This window comes from Phaethon lepturus, unplaced genomic scaffold, assembly GCF_000687285.1.
Source record: "Phaethon lepturus isolate BGI_N335 unplaced genomic scaffold, ASM68728v1 scaffold26838, whole genome shotgun sequence".
Taxonomy (NCBI): domain Eukaryota; kingdom Metazoa; phylum Chordata; class Aves; order Phaethontiformes; family Phaethontidae; genus Phaethon; species Phaethon lepturus.
The window spans coordinates 17262-34606 of NW_010555904.1; the positions used below are offsets into that span (position 1 = coordinate 17262).

General features: G+C 36.7%; 1 protein-coding gene across 2 annotated transcripts in view; it reads right to left on the reverse strand.

Annotated features, from left to right (window-relative positions):
• Positions 1 to 285: 285 nt before the first annotated feature.
• RAB4A (RAB4A, member RAS oncogene family) overlaps positions 286 to 17345 on the reverse strand; it is a 17676-nt gene continuing 616 nt past the window's right edge. The window contains exons 2-8 of one of the 2 annotated variants that reach the window (XM_010292320.1): positions 9505 to 9585; positions 8155 to 8269; positions 6613 to 6675; positions 5240 to 5394; positions 4195 to 4290; positions 2062 to 2222; positions 286 to 696 (exon numbers count right to left, since the gene is read on the reverse strand). In XM_010292320.1, coding sequence (XP_010290622.1) covers positions 2107 to 2222; positions 4195 to 4290; positions 5240 to 5394; positions 6613 to 6675; positions 8155 to 8269; positions 9505 to 9585 — 626 coding nt within the window. In that variant the 3' untranslated portion in view covers positions 286 to 696; positions 2062 to 2106. Of the gene's footprint in view, positions 697 to 2061; positions 2223 to 4194; positions 4291 to 5239; positions 5395 to 6612; positions 6676 to 8154; positions 8270 to 9504; positions 9586 to 17345 lie in introns of those variants that run through there. The other variant, XM_010292321.1, reaches the window with a different exon arrangement.

A 17345-nucleotide genomic window follows, 5' to 3' on the forward strand; every position in this document is an offset into this window, starting at 1 on the left:
AAAGACAAGTATTTTTTCTGAACTGTTGAAATCTGATAAAAGAGCTTCAGGAGTTATTTAAGAACTGTGATAAAATAGGATATGTGAACATCAATGAAAATTACTTTTCCAATGTGACGTATTAGTAAACATAAGTATGGGTCCTAACCATATGTTGAGAATCGGTCATGTCAACAGCTTGTTAGAATGTGGCAAACTAAGTAGGAAAAAATAAAACCACAACCCTTCACTGACAGTGCCAGTGGTTTTATAATGCAGGTCAGAAATATAAACTATTGTGCAACAAACAAACATGACAAAGCCTACCTCTGTTAAATTTGTTTATATGATAAAAAAATAAAATATTAAACTGCTTGTAGTGCAACATTCTATCAGCATACGTAAGTATACCATGCTTTGTAAATTTACTGTTACATTATTTACAGTATATAGCAATGCTTTAAACAAGAGGTGAAAGAAACAAAAATAGGTAATGAAAAATGTTCACATACAGGTATGAGACTTAACACTGCCCACCAAATTACCAAGTTTGCTTTGCAGACTTTTGTGTCACATGAGCCTTCCTGCCGCACAACACACGGTACACCTTTCTGTCAGCTGTGGTATGCTCTGTTTGTAGATAGTGGAAAGATGTTTTTAAAAACTGCAGAGCCTTCAAGCTTTGTCTGTTTCTTCAAACACCACTTGCAAGTACAGCTGTAAAATACACGAGAACTCCATCAATTATCTACATCTGATCAGTCTAAAAATTTGCCTCTTGAAACAAGATCAGTAACTATTCACTCCTGTAGAGCTGTACTGAAGCTGGACTAAGTTAATGCCCTTTTCCAGCAGTCTCTTAGTTGAAGGATGGTATTTTATAGCAGGAAAATAAGGGAGAAAAGCAGTTCAAGGATTCCTATCCATTATTTAAAATTCTGAGCTCTAATTGGGAGCTAAGCTCTCAGAATATAGAACAAAATATAAGAATTTAGAATTGTGTGCTGCCTTATTTAACATTCTGTAAAGCTTCTGCTGGTGTGCACTGTTCAAACTGATGAAAAATTAATACAGTAAAAATAATGCAGCAACTATGCCTGCAGTACTTGTTTAATTTGCTATTTGTCCTTATATTAGAGAAATAAGGATTAATCCTATCAGAATAATTAACTACACAGCAATTCCTTAACTCCCCTCATTGAGCGAGGGAGAAAGGACTGTCCTAACAGTCAACTTATATACTGCAAGGAGTTAAGTAAAGTAAAATCCATGAATATTGAGAGGTGTCTTAAGGACAACTGTTTACAAGAAAGACTAACCACCAAGCCATTCCTGGGAGTAGGTTATGTGACATTTAGGTCTCTTCCCCTACCACTCCTAAAGGGAAAAGTCTGCTCCTCACTTCCTCTGAGGAATGTCTTCAGAAGACTTCTTTTAGAAGACTGCACACCCATTCCATAGGCTGCAACAGCCCTAGAAGAGCTACTCTAGATGACCACACTGCTTAAGCAGCAAATAGTACTATTCTCTGTTGACATTTCTGCTCATAGCAGACAGGAATCAGAACCACTTTGGGCTGGTTTTAGGGGTTGTGGATAAGTGGAAGTTTGAAAACCAGTGTCATCTTTAATTTTCAAGTCTCTGTCTTTAAATTTCCTATTTTCAGAAAAGACTATATAATAGCTTTGGACAAGATACTGCACCATACATTTTGTGAATTCTCATTTCTAGTAGTATTTGTCCACAATACAACAGAAATAATTCACCTTTTATACACTGCATTAGGTAACTATTAGGGCAATAATGCATTTCAGGAATACAGAACTTTTTAGTGTTTTCCACAGCATTACTCCGAGTAAGCAAAGATCTATAAATACTTCAGTAAGAGCACTAGTCTTGCTTTAGTGGGCAGATGGCAGAAGAAAAATCGAAGTATATTAAAAAAAATCCATTCTACTATGCATTATTTCACTATATTCTATTCTACTTTAAAGGTTAACTGTGAGAAAGCCAAGCACTCAATACAGCACATTTATGAAATATGGTCATTTACCCAACACCCTGAGATTTCTGTAACCTTACCTTCTGTATTTAAAGTGAGTATTTGGGATTTTGTGTTTTGTTTCTTTAACACCCACATTCTTGAGCACTTTGTGCTTGTGCTCTACGTGGTGATCTCAGCTGTCTCAAGGCAGCATCTCCATATTGAATACCTGAGCCCATTCTTTCTGGATCCAGTTCTCCTGATGAGAAACAAAATGGTCACAAGAAGATGGATCACTTGCAAATAATACATTCCAATTTAACTGACAACATTAGATAAAAATGCATAATGATATTCTACTCTAGTGATAGAGAGATCTATTCCAACTCTGTTTACTTGTAGGCAATTCCAAACCTGTATAATTTTCTACTGTAATTTCAACCATGTGCCCTTAATCATAATGACAAAGCAGTTTGTCTCTGAGCTAGGCTGGTACAAGAAATGTATTTGTACTAACTACTTCTAACAAAGGAAATGTCCAAAATGTTTTCTGTGAACACTGTTAAAAAAACACCTGCTTTCGGAAACTAATATGCAAAGAAAGTAGATACTAAGCCAAACAAAAATGGATCAGTTTGACAGTAGGATTCCATAAAGCACTGCCCCCAGAAGGAATTATCTCAACCTTCCTTACTTCTGGTATCCATTTCTGCCTACTCCAGACTCTGTGCCTTCAGAAATATTCTTACAGCTACATCGTGGACTGGCCAAGATTAGAAACATTTATTTAAAACAAACAAACAAACAAGATACAACCCTCTGAGCAATTCAGATCACTTATTCAGATTCACTGCACACATGTGTGCCCTCTGTAAGTTAGCACATGCCAGCATGTTGAGGGGACCAGTTGATAGCTCGAGGGTAGGGCTGCCATTCAGAAAAGATGTTGGGTGAGCTAGAGGAACAGGAACAGGTTCCTGCTAGGAACCTCATGAAATTTAGCAACTACACATGCAGAGCTCTGAACCTGTGATGGAACAAGCCCAAGCACTTGGTACAGGCTGGGGACTGACTAGGTAGGTAGAGGCAACTGGGTAGCACTGGGACACATGGCCCAGAGGGACTGTTGTGGAATCTGTTCCTGGAGCATCTCAAAATGCGCCTTGGCAAGCCCCAGGCAACTTGCTCTCACTTGGAACCTGAATGTGTTCTAAATAGGAGGCTGGACTAGAGACCTCCCCAAGTTCTTTCCAGTCTCAATTTTTCCCTTATTCAGTGCATGACACAAACCAAACAGCAGCAGCTCACAGAAAACAGGACTGACTTACTCCAGTTGTGGTAATGCCTCTTCAAATCAGTCATGGAACTACATTATCATGAGAAACTAGCTATGCTTTGCTTTTTGGTTCCTTTTTTTTTGTTTGTTTGTTTAAGATGAAAGCTGCTGTTTGGCATTGACTTGAAGTAGTAATCAGGAAATTCCTACGAAGATACCATATTCATCTAAAAATTTGTGTTTGGCATTCAAGATGTATATAACTGGAGTCTGAGGGAGACTTTTCAGGACAGCCAATACTTAAACATTTGAAGAATATCAAACAACCAGAAGATAACAGAGGAAAACTGGAATGCAAATTGCTGTAATGACACCTAACACTTAGGAGCTTATCTCTGGTAGAAACCTGCCCACTTGCGCCGAGAAGCTTCTTATATATTCCTAGATCTGCAAAATCGTTTCAACTGAGAGGCAGGAAGGTCACTTCAGAGAGACACAGTTGCTAGGAAACATCCCTGAAATGTTCAGTATTATCGTTCAAATTCTCTTGACTGTTTTTCCTGCTACATAAGAGAAGCAGAATTAAAAGTTATATCTGCCCTGATACTAAGTTTTAGCAATGCAGAATAAAAACCATCTAATGTTAGGCTTGATATTTGTAGGGACATAACAAGCCGCAGAATGCACAGCCTACACTTAGAGCTGACAAAACATGTATGTGTAAAACCATACGTAATTTACACCACCCCCCCCTTTTAGATATACAGATCTGACTTAAATGTCCATTCCTATTAAAACATATGGGAAGCAGTTATAAACGAAATGGGTTATTTTACCACAATAAAATGTTATTTCTTTGGGATAATTCTATTAGAGAACTTTGGCGATATTTCTATGTGTACTTTTAGTTTTCAGGGTGGAAAAAAACATTAAAAAAATATAAATCCCAATTTACCTGATTCAATTTTATTAAGTATTTTTCTTGCACACTGTACAAAGGCCTCTTCAACATTTTCCCCCGTTAGTGCACTTGTTTCCAAGAACATCAGCTCTGCATTTGACACCAGAAAAACAATTTCAAAACAAGTCTGGAATATCTGATGCAGTAATTCAAAGCATGAAAGCTAGGAACTATGAAAATTTTCTTAAGGAGAACTATTGTCAAATAGTACAGTTCGTAAAAATTAGCTTTTGATGGCAAAACCACAGAAAACTTCCTTTGAAATTTATACATTAACCCTAGAAAAGTTGGAATCCAAAGATTCCAAGATATGCATGCACTGGGCTGTGCATGCAAAATAGTGCATGAAACCAAAGAACTTTATATAGTTTCCCATTAATAGAAAGTGGGAATATTTGCAAAAGGACAGCCAGCAGCCACAACTGGTAGAAAAGACTATTTATAATTGATTTATAAAAGCAAAACCAGATTTTACTAATGGCAGGGCTGCAGCACAGAAGGTCAGACTGAGACTGGCTTTAGCTGTGACAGAAACCTGACCTCAAGACTGGAAATTCTGAATACTACAGACGAGGTAATAGTACTCTGGACTCACGCCATATACTGAACTCTGATTCCCATGAGTAAAACTCAGTGATTCCAACTGCATCACACCCCATCCAACCTTGTCTATAATCTATACAATCTATAAGATGCTGAAAACTAGGAAATCGTGCTCTTCGTTCTCCCCTCAGCCCTTTGGAGGCACGGTATTACCTGAAGGTGTATTACATTTCCTAGGGACTGTATCTCCACATAGAAAGTATTCTTTAAGTAGCAGCTGCAACTGGAAGAACCACTGGTAATGAGACTTAAATAGTACATGTAGTTCTCACTGCAGGCACTGTCCTCTCTCTATGCCTCATGTACTGACAGAACTCTCTTTTCTGTAGGTATTTGACAAAGTACAGTGGGCAAAGTATTCCCAATAGCACAAAAAATACATTATTTTAAGTGTTAAGCATTTTTGAATGCTACATGAAGACTTTGTACTACTTACCATTTTCTTGTGCAAACCGGGATGCTTCTAAAAAAGTAACTTCACGATCTGCATCAAGATCCTTTTTGTTTCCACACAGTATTATCACAATATTTTGACTTGCTAACATTCTTGCATCCGTCAACCAATTAGTAAGCGCATTGTAGGTTTCCCGGCTATGTAGAAAATGACATCCTTTATTAGAACACGCTCGTTTCTAGTGAACAGATAACTGAGCTCGGAAGGCAAATCTGTATTTGTGGCAAACCACAAGTTGCTGCTAGTCTGGCAAATCACCTACACATCTCAGTAAGCTACCCACGAACTGGGAAGAGTATCAAGTTCCTTCATGAAACTATTTAAAAACTTAAAGTTTTTAAAAAGCAAAATTAAATCAACCACAATATATAAATAAATCTAACAATAATAAAATACCCTGTTAATGTGAAAAGCTAAAATTTTAAGCACTAATCTAGTTTCAGCCTCCTGCATGAAATTTTGGGATAAGAGAATGAGTTAACATGGCATTCAACTGATACTTAAGTTTCAGCTAGGATCGTAAGACTTTACTACACTTGTAGAGAATTGCGTGCCTCAAGTTTCACATTTGTGTCAAGACCAGTAAGATCACAGGCAGCTACCCTGCACACACCATTAGTTATTGTAGTGGTGGTCAGAGACAAAGCCTTCAAGCAGCAAGACTGATGGAGGAGTCCAACTGACCTTAAAGAACAAAACACGGATTTCAAAGACTGCTGAGAGGCGAACAGTGCACTCACAGGACAAAAAGCAACAGATCTAGTGAATTAACCAACATGAAAGTTATCTGACAAGTATCAGTCAACGGTGGCCAGGAAAAAAAAATGTGGAAATGTTTAACGGTAAGGTATTCCACTGGCTGCTTATAATACTAAAAAAAAAAAAAGGGAGAGATGAACAGAACTTAGAGCTAAAGTTAAGTAATATGAGTAATATAGTTAAGGTAGAGCTAGCTTCTCCAGAGGATGGCCTGTTATACCAGCATACTAATAAGCAGTCTCTACAAACACGGGTGTACTACCTTGGTTAAAAGTGGCTAAGGTCTGCTCTTAGTTTCTGTTGCAAGGTTTCTTGAGTCAGTGGTTGCATGTAGTCCACCGTGATTAGAACAGCTACAGTTGGGCCAATTCCCATGTATTTGTCTAACCCTTTGAGACTGTTTACATTTAAGACATTCACAGTATCTCATGTAAGCAAGTTCCCGAACTTCAATATGGACTAAAACAGAAATACTTTTTACTTGTCTTCTTTTCTTCCTGCTTATTCTCTGTTAAAGGATTAGATACTTGGAGGGGATCATTACGTGTTAATTGTATCTGGTAGTCTATAAGCAAAAGAGTTGCTAACTTTCTTACCTGGTTATATCATAGACAAGCAAAGCACCTGCAGCACCTCTATAGTAACTCCTTGTTACAGACCTGAAATAGAATTACAGGTGTACATTTCTGTAGTATCTTCATTGTTTCAAATCTGGGTTAATAAAGTGTAGTCTGTATTATGAAACAATTCTCATTTACATATTTTTAAATAAAATGGTTTTTAGACAACATTATCAGCCGTGCAAGTGCAGACTATTGACAACTAGGTTTTTTACCAAGTATTTTTGCTAAATATAGCTATTTAGGGATTCTCAAAGACCATTATGATCTGTGTGCTGCTGAAGCTACACATATCATCATACTGTATGTCCCAATACAGAACTGGAAGATGATGGTGATTATCTGTGGCATGAACACAGCATAATTAACTTATGTTTGAACTCGCAGCAGTGAGGCGAGAATGAGCAAAGTAGCTGCCATTGAACAATTTAAGACTCATTAAGTTGAAGAGAAAGAAGCAAGGAAAGCAAAGCATCCTTCAAAAGGTAGAGGAAGAAGAAAAAAAAGACTGCTAATATGCAGAGGTGTGATCAGCCTTAAAAAGAAAAGAATTAGATAGATTATAAAAAGCAATAGGAAAAAAAAGGACCTGCAAGTCTGTGAAAACTTTGAACTTGAAAGCGCAGAATTTGTATGAGCATCTGAAAGCACAGAACCTCCAAGCTTCTCAAAAACCCAGGATACCTGGCCAACATACTGGAGAGATCTCATTAATAGAGGCTACATGGCACTGCAGCTTTGCCTAGTCACAGATGTATCCAATGTCTATTTCTAATAGAGGACATTTATCTGGATTGCTGCCCATGACTCAGACTTCTACCACCTTACTCACCTTTGTTAACCACCAAAATAAAAAAACCAGGCGTGCCCCCGCCCCAAGTTATGTCCTTTTGATGGAGAATGTACTCAGAAATACATTACATCTCTACTGAATTTGATCTATGCCTTAGAAGTATGACACAGTTAAAATACATCATTAAAAGTACATTGGTGGCTCTAAATATTTGGCTGACAGATACACTGCTTTTTCTTTAAGAAACTTGGAGATCTCAGTCTTTCTAGAATGTATTTAGTCAAGTGAACTTGACAACTGATCCCCCCTCCCCAACAAAATAATATTATGCTATGAAATTGTATGGCATTTAGTTATTCCAACCAATAGAAGTTCTTCTAAACACAGAGTTAAGCACACAGTTAGTTAAAAAAAGTATTCTGAGTTTGGCTGGTGAACAAACTTTTAAACACATACTCTATTTGTTTACCTTATCTATAAGAGAAAATACACAATGAAACTAAGGGCAGAACCTCAGATCCTGCAAGGCAGCATTGCTTTACTGAAGTCAGTGGATCTATGTCGCTATGTCCAAGTTGGAAAATCTGGCCTAGTTAACAATATGAAAGCAGATAAACAACTCCCCGACTGAGAAACTATGCCTACTTATAAGCAGAGGAAAAATAGCCAACACCCACAGCAGCAAATTAATATTAAACATTTAATAAAATGATTGAAAAGGGTACCTGAATCTCTCTTGTCCTGCTGTATCCCATATCTGCAGTTTTACATATTTTCCACCAACATTTATGATCTTTGAACCAAATTCCACTCCGATAGTATGATTTGAGTCATCTTTGACTTTAAAAAAAAAAAAAAACAAACAAGACTTACTTGGAGAATATTTAGAGTGAATAATTAGTTTTTACATAATCCAATTTAGGTTATATAAAAACTCCTCAGTGTTCAAATTACAAACTACTTCCTGAGCCATCAAATTCAGTGCCAGTCATAAGCCCACTGCCACCATGCAGAAATCAACATTCTTACAATTTTTGAACATCCTATTAAATTTAAAATTACTACTAGAACAGCCTGCCTTAATAAAATAATTCCCAGTTCCCATTAATAAATGGCAAGGCAACTTCTGTACATTTTTTTCCAACTGTGTTTTCTAATGTTTTGATGCAATTTAAAGTAAAAAATTCATGGAAAAGCAGAACACAAAAAGACAGTCTTGCCCATGAATAAGCACGAGCTTTTCTTCTTTAAAGCATGAAGTTAAGATATTTGCTCTATGTACACTGTTGATATCATAGATTCTCAGCAATATACAACTACCCATACAAGAAACAAGGTCACAGCTCAAGCTCAATCATAGAATCATGTAATGTTCCCTGGTGATTACACATTATCCTAGAGCTGTTCGAGCTTATCAAGAGATAAGGTGAATTACCATTCAGTTGAGAAAGTTAACAGTCACCTTAGATTTACAAAGGTTTCTAAATGCATATTATTTTTGTTTAATAATGATGCTAAATGCACCACCCAAGAGGAAGTTTTCTTTTATATCATCTATAAGTAACATTTACAGCTGAGTCTCTACCAGTATTGTATTTATCAGAGAACACAGTCCTTAAAAAAAGAACATGGAGTGTCTATGTGTTTTGAAAGAGACTAGATGTTGGGAGATTTGAGTTCTGTCCAACAGACTTTCTGAATCTACTCAAGCAATTCAACTTTTACTTTGCCTACTCGGAATTTTTTCTAAAAGATCTAAGTCTCTACTATATATCTAGTGAAGCTTATAGCTGCAAGATATATTCTCACAAAAAGTAAGTGTATTTTCGTCAATATCCTTTTATATTTGAGTGTAATAGAGAATACTGCTCAGTATCAGGCTTTTGATTAGAGGGAAACAGTGAAAAATGAAGATTTCCAGCACAGCTCTGAACATAATTCTCAGTCAAAACCCTAATCTATACAAATAAGAATCTATACAGGAACTCCCATACAAAGACTAGATAGTCATGTAGGCAGTCTTCATCTGTGGTACAAAGCAATGGAGAACTCTTACTGTACTCACATATACTTACATTTCTTTTCAATAAACTGGTGTAGTAAACAGGATTTTCCAGTACCAGCATTTCCTATGACCAGGAACTTAAACAGGAAATCTGAAGATTGAAAGACAAAAAAATTGCAAAATTTTAGTACGTACTCACATTTTCATCACAAGAGCAAGTACACAAGCCAACTACTCTCTAGTAGCTGTTATTTCGAAGAGAAGAGTAGATGACAAAATTAGCAAAATAACAGTAAATCTTAAGAATAACCCGGTGTATTCAATAGTGATGTTAAAAAGAAAGAGCTATGAATGCTATTTGTTTATGGAGATACAAAAATGACAAGATATGAAAATGTCTGAATTTGAATTCTGTTAAAATAGGCTGAATTATAGGTATATGCTTGGCTTGTATTCCAGCAACCTGTTTTAAGGGTATGTAAAGCTATTACCTATAGTCAGTACAAATGCCCTATATAACGATGCCATTTCTTAAAATCTGTATGTTTTTGTACTATTAAAAATGTTTGGTTTTTTTATTTTATTCACATTAATTTGAACTTCTCTCTATTAACTGCTTATTACTCATACTTCATTTTAATACCTGTAAAGCTGGAACAACTACAATATTTTTCTACAAAATTTACAGGCAAGAAGTAATTTTTATTCCGGGATGCCTGCTTTTACATTTCCTCCACATAGTAAATTAAGATACAGGTACTTCTGGCACTTCACCTGTTTATAAGCCATTTACATCAGTGTTCATCAGTAATACATGTATTCAAGATTTATGGTCCATTTGTATTGTTTTAACAGTTACGTATAATGCTTTAACAGTACCTCCCCAGACTTGCTTTCAGCTTGGCTAAAGACTGAAAAAAGCTTCCTTGTCTTAGCACTCTCAATAATCTTAATTTATATGCTATAAATTGCAATTAGAAAGTTTACAATTGCTTCCCCTAATATATAGCTATCAAAGCTAGCTTTATAGTTTGTGCAAGATTCACTATTTATTTTTCTACCAGCAGCAGCTTTTTTTACAGTCATCTTCACAACTTCATTGCACAGTTTCTCTTATAAATTTAGCAGGTCTCCAGAAGACATCAGATAAGCATGCAATGAAAAGGGCTAAGTTTGCAACATCAACAAAAATCAAAACTTAACATTGATTTCATTAACAGTATTCAGAGCTGTCAAATGGGTTACACAGATATTGGCCCAGGGATGGAAGAATAAAAAAAACAAACCCAAAACTGACTATGCTAAGCAAGTCAAAGCACTGATACATTACTCTATCAGAACCTCACTTCAGTCTTTAGTTTTACAAACTGAATTTAACATGCACACAAATCTACCTGCTCATTCCATTTCATGCAGGAATTGTTACTTCTTATGGTACATCATAAGCACCCCCTAGCAATGGTAAAAGGAACAAGCAAGTTTCTCATATGGTAAGAAAACTTCCACTGTTGAAAAGTCAATAGCAAAACAGAGGCTATGAGTCCTGGGAATGTTCACCGTCCTTTGTCTTCACCTGTCTTCCAAGCTTTATTCATATTTAAAATGAGGTAGTGTTTTACCAAGGAATTTTGCTTTTCTTACATTTTACCTTTACATGATTTTTTCTTGTTTCAAATGTTGTAACAGGCATGGTCCAGATAGTCTACCCTTCTCAGAAAGAGACTGCTGTTTCTTGCTCTCAAATATGACCATTTACATGCTCAAGACATTCTGTTCCAAACTCCTCTCATTCTTCACGCCCCCACCCAGCTGCTCATGCTTTCTTGATGAAAAAAATAGCTACGAAAAGGATTTTGCTTCAGGTTGTGAAAATTTTGTATGTTATCTCCTGTAAATAAGGGCTCTTCATGTCATCTCAACTACAAAACACACTGAAGCTGAGAATGCTTCATTCTATCAAATCTTCACTGTTCATATGAAATGTAGGTGTCATAAATAGCCCCAAAATGTTAGGTAATGAAAAAAAAATAATCTGTGAAAGAAAGCCAAGTTTCTGTTTTTATGGACCAAATATCACTGGTTAGCTGCCTTGTGTATCTTTTTGTATATTTAAACTACTGTGGGTGTGTGTAATCTCACCGATTTTACCACTTTCAGAGAGTTCCTCAAAATGCAAGATGTTCTGAGACATAGTCACAATTAAAATAATTTGTTTCTGGTCTCTGCAGTTTTTCCAAAAATAAATCTGAAATCCAGTTAAAACTGGTTCTCCTATGTTTCTGGTGAATGCTGTTTGTCAGATTTTCTTGTTAAAAACAACTATAAAATTCATGTCTACCTTCCTTTTTCCATGGAAGACTCCTATTATTGACAGTGGTATAACAGCTACTGTCAAACTAAACCAGGAAAAGAATAAAACAAAAACTCTACTCCTACATTAATTTGCTCTGCAATTGCAAGCACCGGTTGTTACATGTGGTTCATGAAGCCGTACTTGTGCAACCCACAAAACCATGCTGAACAGGAAATTCAATACGCTGCTCCATTCTGTGCAGACACGCTGTATGCCTCTGAGAAACAATGGTATGGCTGCCAGGGACTGAGCTGGAATAACTTCAGAACAGCAGTGTATTTTTCCTGTGGTGTTTTAAGTTGAGGTGCTTTATATTTTGCTCTGGAAGCAAGAGTGATATTTGGGGATTTTATATTCATGTCTTTAAATTGGTAACATATTCTAGCAGCACTTGTATAACAGACTCCTAATTCCTATCAAGATTCTATTGTGCCAGATAACTTTGAAAGGGAATCTTTCCTACAAATAAATCATCTGGATAATGATTCAATACCTGTTTGTTTGTGGACAAAAAGATATATTCCCCTCTGCCAAAATAGCAAAAAGGTTTTCTAAGGTGAAACTTGAAACTACAGTTACAATTCACTTGTTTACAGTATGAAAGTAAGAGAAATGTGTTTTATTCTACCATAGAATGGAAATAGCAAAATCTTATAATTAAAAAAATCAAAACCTTTCTGCACAAAAGAATGCAGCAATGTTTCCAAACACATGTAGATGCATAGAGTAAATGACACTTTGAAGTTACATTCACAAATGTAACTGTACTTCTATCAGTTTAAGCTCTAATTTTGTGTAAATTGTTCACAACAGCAAAAGGCTTTTAGACTTATGTTAACAGTTTATCCACAAGCACTGGAAAACACGTTTCAGGAAATATGAAATACTTTACACATTTAATCAACTGCAAGCAAGGACAAAAAAAGGGATTTGCCAATACCAAAACTCACAAATATCCATATTTAATGAGTTTTTAAGTTCACAGACTAGCATATTAATGAGTAAGGTAATACCAGATAGGAACAGGGAAAACATTTTTCATTTTGTTATTCTGGACCTTCTTTCTTATAATGTCATTCTGTATGATAAAAGGAACCTTATAAATTACATTTTATTTTTTTTAATTGTTTGATTTAGAATATGAAATATCTTCTCTTTGAACTGCACAGATGTATCTAAAAATTATCTAAAATAAATCTATCTAGCACAGTTCAGACCTCAATTGACAAAGCAAGACTGGACAGATAGCTTCTTTTAGCCCAACTGTAACATCACTGTGTACTCACATTCAGGAAAAACTTTTATATATTCATTCTTTGCAATGTCACCAAACACAAACACTAGAATACGAGTTGCACGACTGCTTAATTGCTCTAGTTTTTCTTTTTGGTCTCCTCTTACCAAAGGAGTTAAGTCATCCCATTTCAGAGCCTTTTTTTTTTTTTCCTCAATTGACAAAGCAGCTCTGATCTTCAGCATTCCAGTTAGCCGCCAAAGCTGTCACCCTAGAGAAGTTTTTCTTTTGAATTGTTTTGTTCCTCCTTCAGGAGGAAAAGCTAAAAAACATCATCATTCAGATGTTACAAATGCTTGCTACCATGCTGGCTACTGAAAAGGCCTAGAAAAGTTAAAGTACTTTGCCTGTAAATAAGATCACCATTATACAGAAAGGATTTAGGAAGAAAACTGAACTCTGTGCCAAAAAGAAAAACAGTTACAAGACATGCACTACAGAAAGCATAGAGAGATGAAAGATAGCATTGCACAGATGTTTAAGGAAATTAGGCAATATAAAGAGTCAACTTACTCCCCTCTGCGAGCTACATGCATCACCTGATCCCAAACTGGGTAGGGGATACAGGGAACAAAACTTATTTTCTAGCATAGGTGAAAAGGAGCAAAACTGTGGCTCCACCCCAAGGACGCACCAGCAGCTAAACTCCATGCGGGGGGGTGGGGAGGGAGAAGGGCGGGGGAGCTGAAGGGAAAGAAGGGAGACAATTGTGGGCTTTGACTCAAGCACCAGCAACAACAGATGGTTGATGTGGAAACCTCCCCCAGACATCCAACCTCCTTCTTTGACTGAAATTTACTCCAGCAGATGGAATAATTGAACAGCTTCTGAGCTACTGTAGCTTAGTCTTTAAAATGTAACGAGAATTATGTTGTTTCTTATATGCTTCTGAATACAGAAGGGAGAAATAAACACCGAATTATATCCTCAATCTCAGTTCAGTCTTCTTCCAACTCCTTGATAAAGAGTAGAAATTATATTCGCTAATGCTGACCCTTTGGAAACTCTCTCATTCATGCCATGAAAAAAAGAGTCTTGTGGTAGTTAGGCATCTTCTATTTTGCAGGTCTGCATAAGGGAAGAGTGCTCTGAAGCATTCCTACTGGCACATGCTGCCTCTAAATGAGAGAAAAGAGGAGCCATTCTCCCTGCTTACTCCTTTCTCTAGCAATAAGAGTTAATAAGATAAACAGGTAGAACAGACAAACCTGGCTCTATTCCAATCTGCATAATGGATGCTTGAAAGGGGGAAGATCTGCTTCCTTAAAAGCAAAAGAGCTATGCCCTCTATGCAGTAAGATCAGATTTGAAATAAACTGAAGGCCAGGGTGATAAATACAGAGACCATCAGATAAGGGAGGGTGGGGAGAAAAGGATGAATCAACTTGTCCAGACCAAAAAGGAATCTTTTTTAAACCAACATAAAGACTATACATTCTCTGACAATGACAAAGATTGATAAACTTATGTGACCAGGCTGGGAGTACTAGACACTAGTGGAGAAAACACAGGGAAGTAGGGACTGAAGAGGTTTGACCAGAATCCGATGTATCACATTTACTCAAACGTAGTACAACCTTTCTTCTACCCTTCTACCATTTAAAAACCAAAGGTTGCTTTGCATTTACCTATTAAGGGCAAGCTATTTTTATGTCAATCTATATTTACCATAACACAAAACCACATACATTTTGCAATGGGGAAGCAAGAGAAAGCATGCACGTGCTGTTACATGGTAACTATCTACAGAGAGGCCATAGCATCTCAGAAAACTTGAGTTAAAGTAATTTCCCTATGAATACGAGATTTGTTTTCAATGTTACAAGATAAAGTTTTTAAAGAATGACCCTCCAAAAGCAGCAGTAAAATGTTCTTTCTAAATTTAGTCTCAAAATTCATGGAGTTTTCTTCTATTCATGATGGTTTTGGCACTTTCTAAGGGAAATAAATTGTTCACATAGGAAAGGGATAAACAGATTAGAAAGCTAAAGCAGAAGCTATACAACTGACGAAATAGATCTACAGGAAAGAAAATACAGATTGTGAACAAAGAATTTAGTGCCAAGACTGTGAGAGGCTACAGGCCTTGGTTTGAAAAAGGGAAGAGACAAAAATCACAGTAAGGGACAGAAATAGTTGGGAAAACTGGGTGAACAGAAAAGGTTCAAAGCAGACAGAATTTGACACAGAGAAAAGAACTCAAGGAGAAAAAAAAACAAACAGGAAGAGACATGTAAATTAACTGAGGTGGATAATGAAGTATGATAGGCAGAAAGGACAGACCAGAGGAAAGGATCTTTATTTCTCATGGATTGAGAAAAACATTGAAAAAAAATATCCCTCTTTCAAAGGGAAGAGAAGTTGAAACCTCACAGCAAAATTAAAGTCATATACAAGTAAGACAGCAAAATGACGTTTAAAAAACCAAACAAACCACAAACCACTTTCCTGAGCCTACCTGTAAGGGATGAAAAGCTTGAGGTTACATAATTAGAATGGGTCATAATCCAGGCAATAAGAAGAAAAATCCAATTCATGAATAAGCATCTACAAGGGCAGCAGCTACAGGGATCCCAGCACTGAGGTGATACAGTGACCACTGATCTCTGTCACCGGGGGAAACTGCTCTAATACTTCTATCATCCTTGATCACTGTAATAGCTGGTCAGAAACAAACCACCCTTTGTTCAGACAGTGACCACATTAAATACCAGAGAGTTCATCAAGCACAGAAGATCCACGATTTCATCACATCATACTGTTTACTTTGAACTGTCAATTGGGCTGCTACCTGTGTGGACAGGACACTGCAAAATTAGATATTGGTTACTGTTATGGTAAGAGATGGTTATAGCCATTGTTAAATTGGTGTTAAATTGATGTTATAACTTAATTTTTATTCTTCTATCCATTGGAAACCTTGACACTCTCACATACTCTACCTCAGAATTTTTGTAGCTCATGTATGAATAGAACAAACATTGAAACTCAAAAGAAAGAGATACCAAACAAGAATTAAACAAATAAAAGGAACAGAGCACAACATCCACAAGCCCTCAATTTTACGGGCTCGTCTTCTAGGACATCAAAACAATCGGAAAGTATCAACAGCTACAGTGGGCTTACGATTGCTATTTTACATCGCTAGAACAATGCAAAAAAAATGTTGAAATGTACTTGTTTAAGATATAATAATCTATTTAGCTTGCTTACTATTATAGCATCAAAAGAGGAGCACTGCTGAAATTCCATCCGTCATCTCTGGTTGTCTACTCACTCATTCACTTAAGAGACCACCAATCCCACTATAAGCACAGCCAAAGTGATCCTAGTTCTTAATCACAAGAGTTCAGAGCACAAAGAATTAGTTCAAACCCATATCTAAATCAACAGAGCACACCTCTCTGGTTTCTACATACAAGTCTTACATGTTTCAAGAAAGTATGGAAAAAATAAGCAGGGTCTTGGTATCCTACCATTTGCACTTCAAGACCTGCCCCACACTCTTGCCTCATTTTGCCCCTTAGTGCTGTGCATTTGCTGTACACCAAAGCACTGACCAATGTGACAAAACATCTTAAGCACTGATGACCAGGGTATTGAAAATAAACTGACTTACATAGCAGAAATAATCAGGTCAGTTAGCCTACTAATAAAAACTCCTGATGGCCATGCCAGTCTCCCTCACAGTTATCTGAGTGGTTGTGTCCAATTTTGTTGCAATTATCCAAACGATTCCTTATTTTCGAGACTCTGCTCTAAAAGCAGGAGGATGCAAGTCCAGCTCTAAAGTCTGAAGAGCTACTTAAGATAAAACATTGCAACAGACAAAGCTAGAAAGTGACAAGTGAAAGGCTTTTATCACAGTATTCCATTCTGATCTTATTCTCCAACAACCTATCACATGGACTCTGAAAATGTTTGCATGTATTGATGGCATTTTTATACTGCAAAATATTACAGAACTATATGTTATGGAAAGGGGAGAAAAGGCAAATTGATTCAAGCAAACACAGTTGTTTCAAGCAAAAATAAAAATGAGAAATTAATACTATTCAGTCACTTCCCATCTCCTCCGCCTAGCCAGCAAAACTAGCTCTGCTTACCTTTTCAACTGCTCATTTTGATGCTTCCCTGTAAGGCGCCGACACACCCTGTCAGTGCCTGCACTCTGACTTACTCCTTCGGATGTTTTTCTACTAGCAGTAGTTAGACATCCATGCCACCATAGGGACATGCGGACATATTCATTGATTCCCCCCCC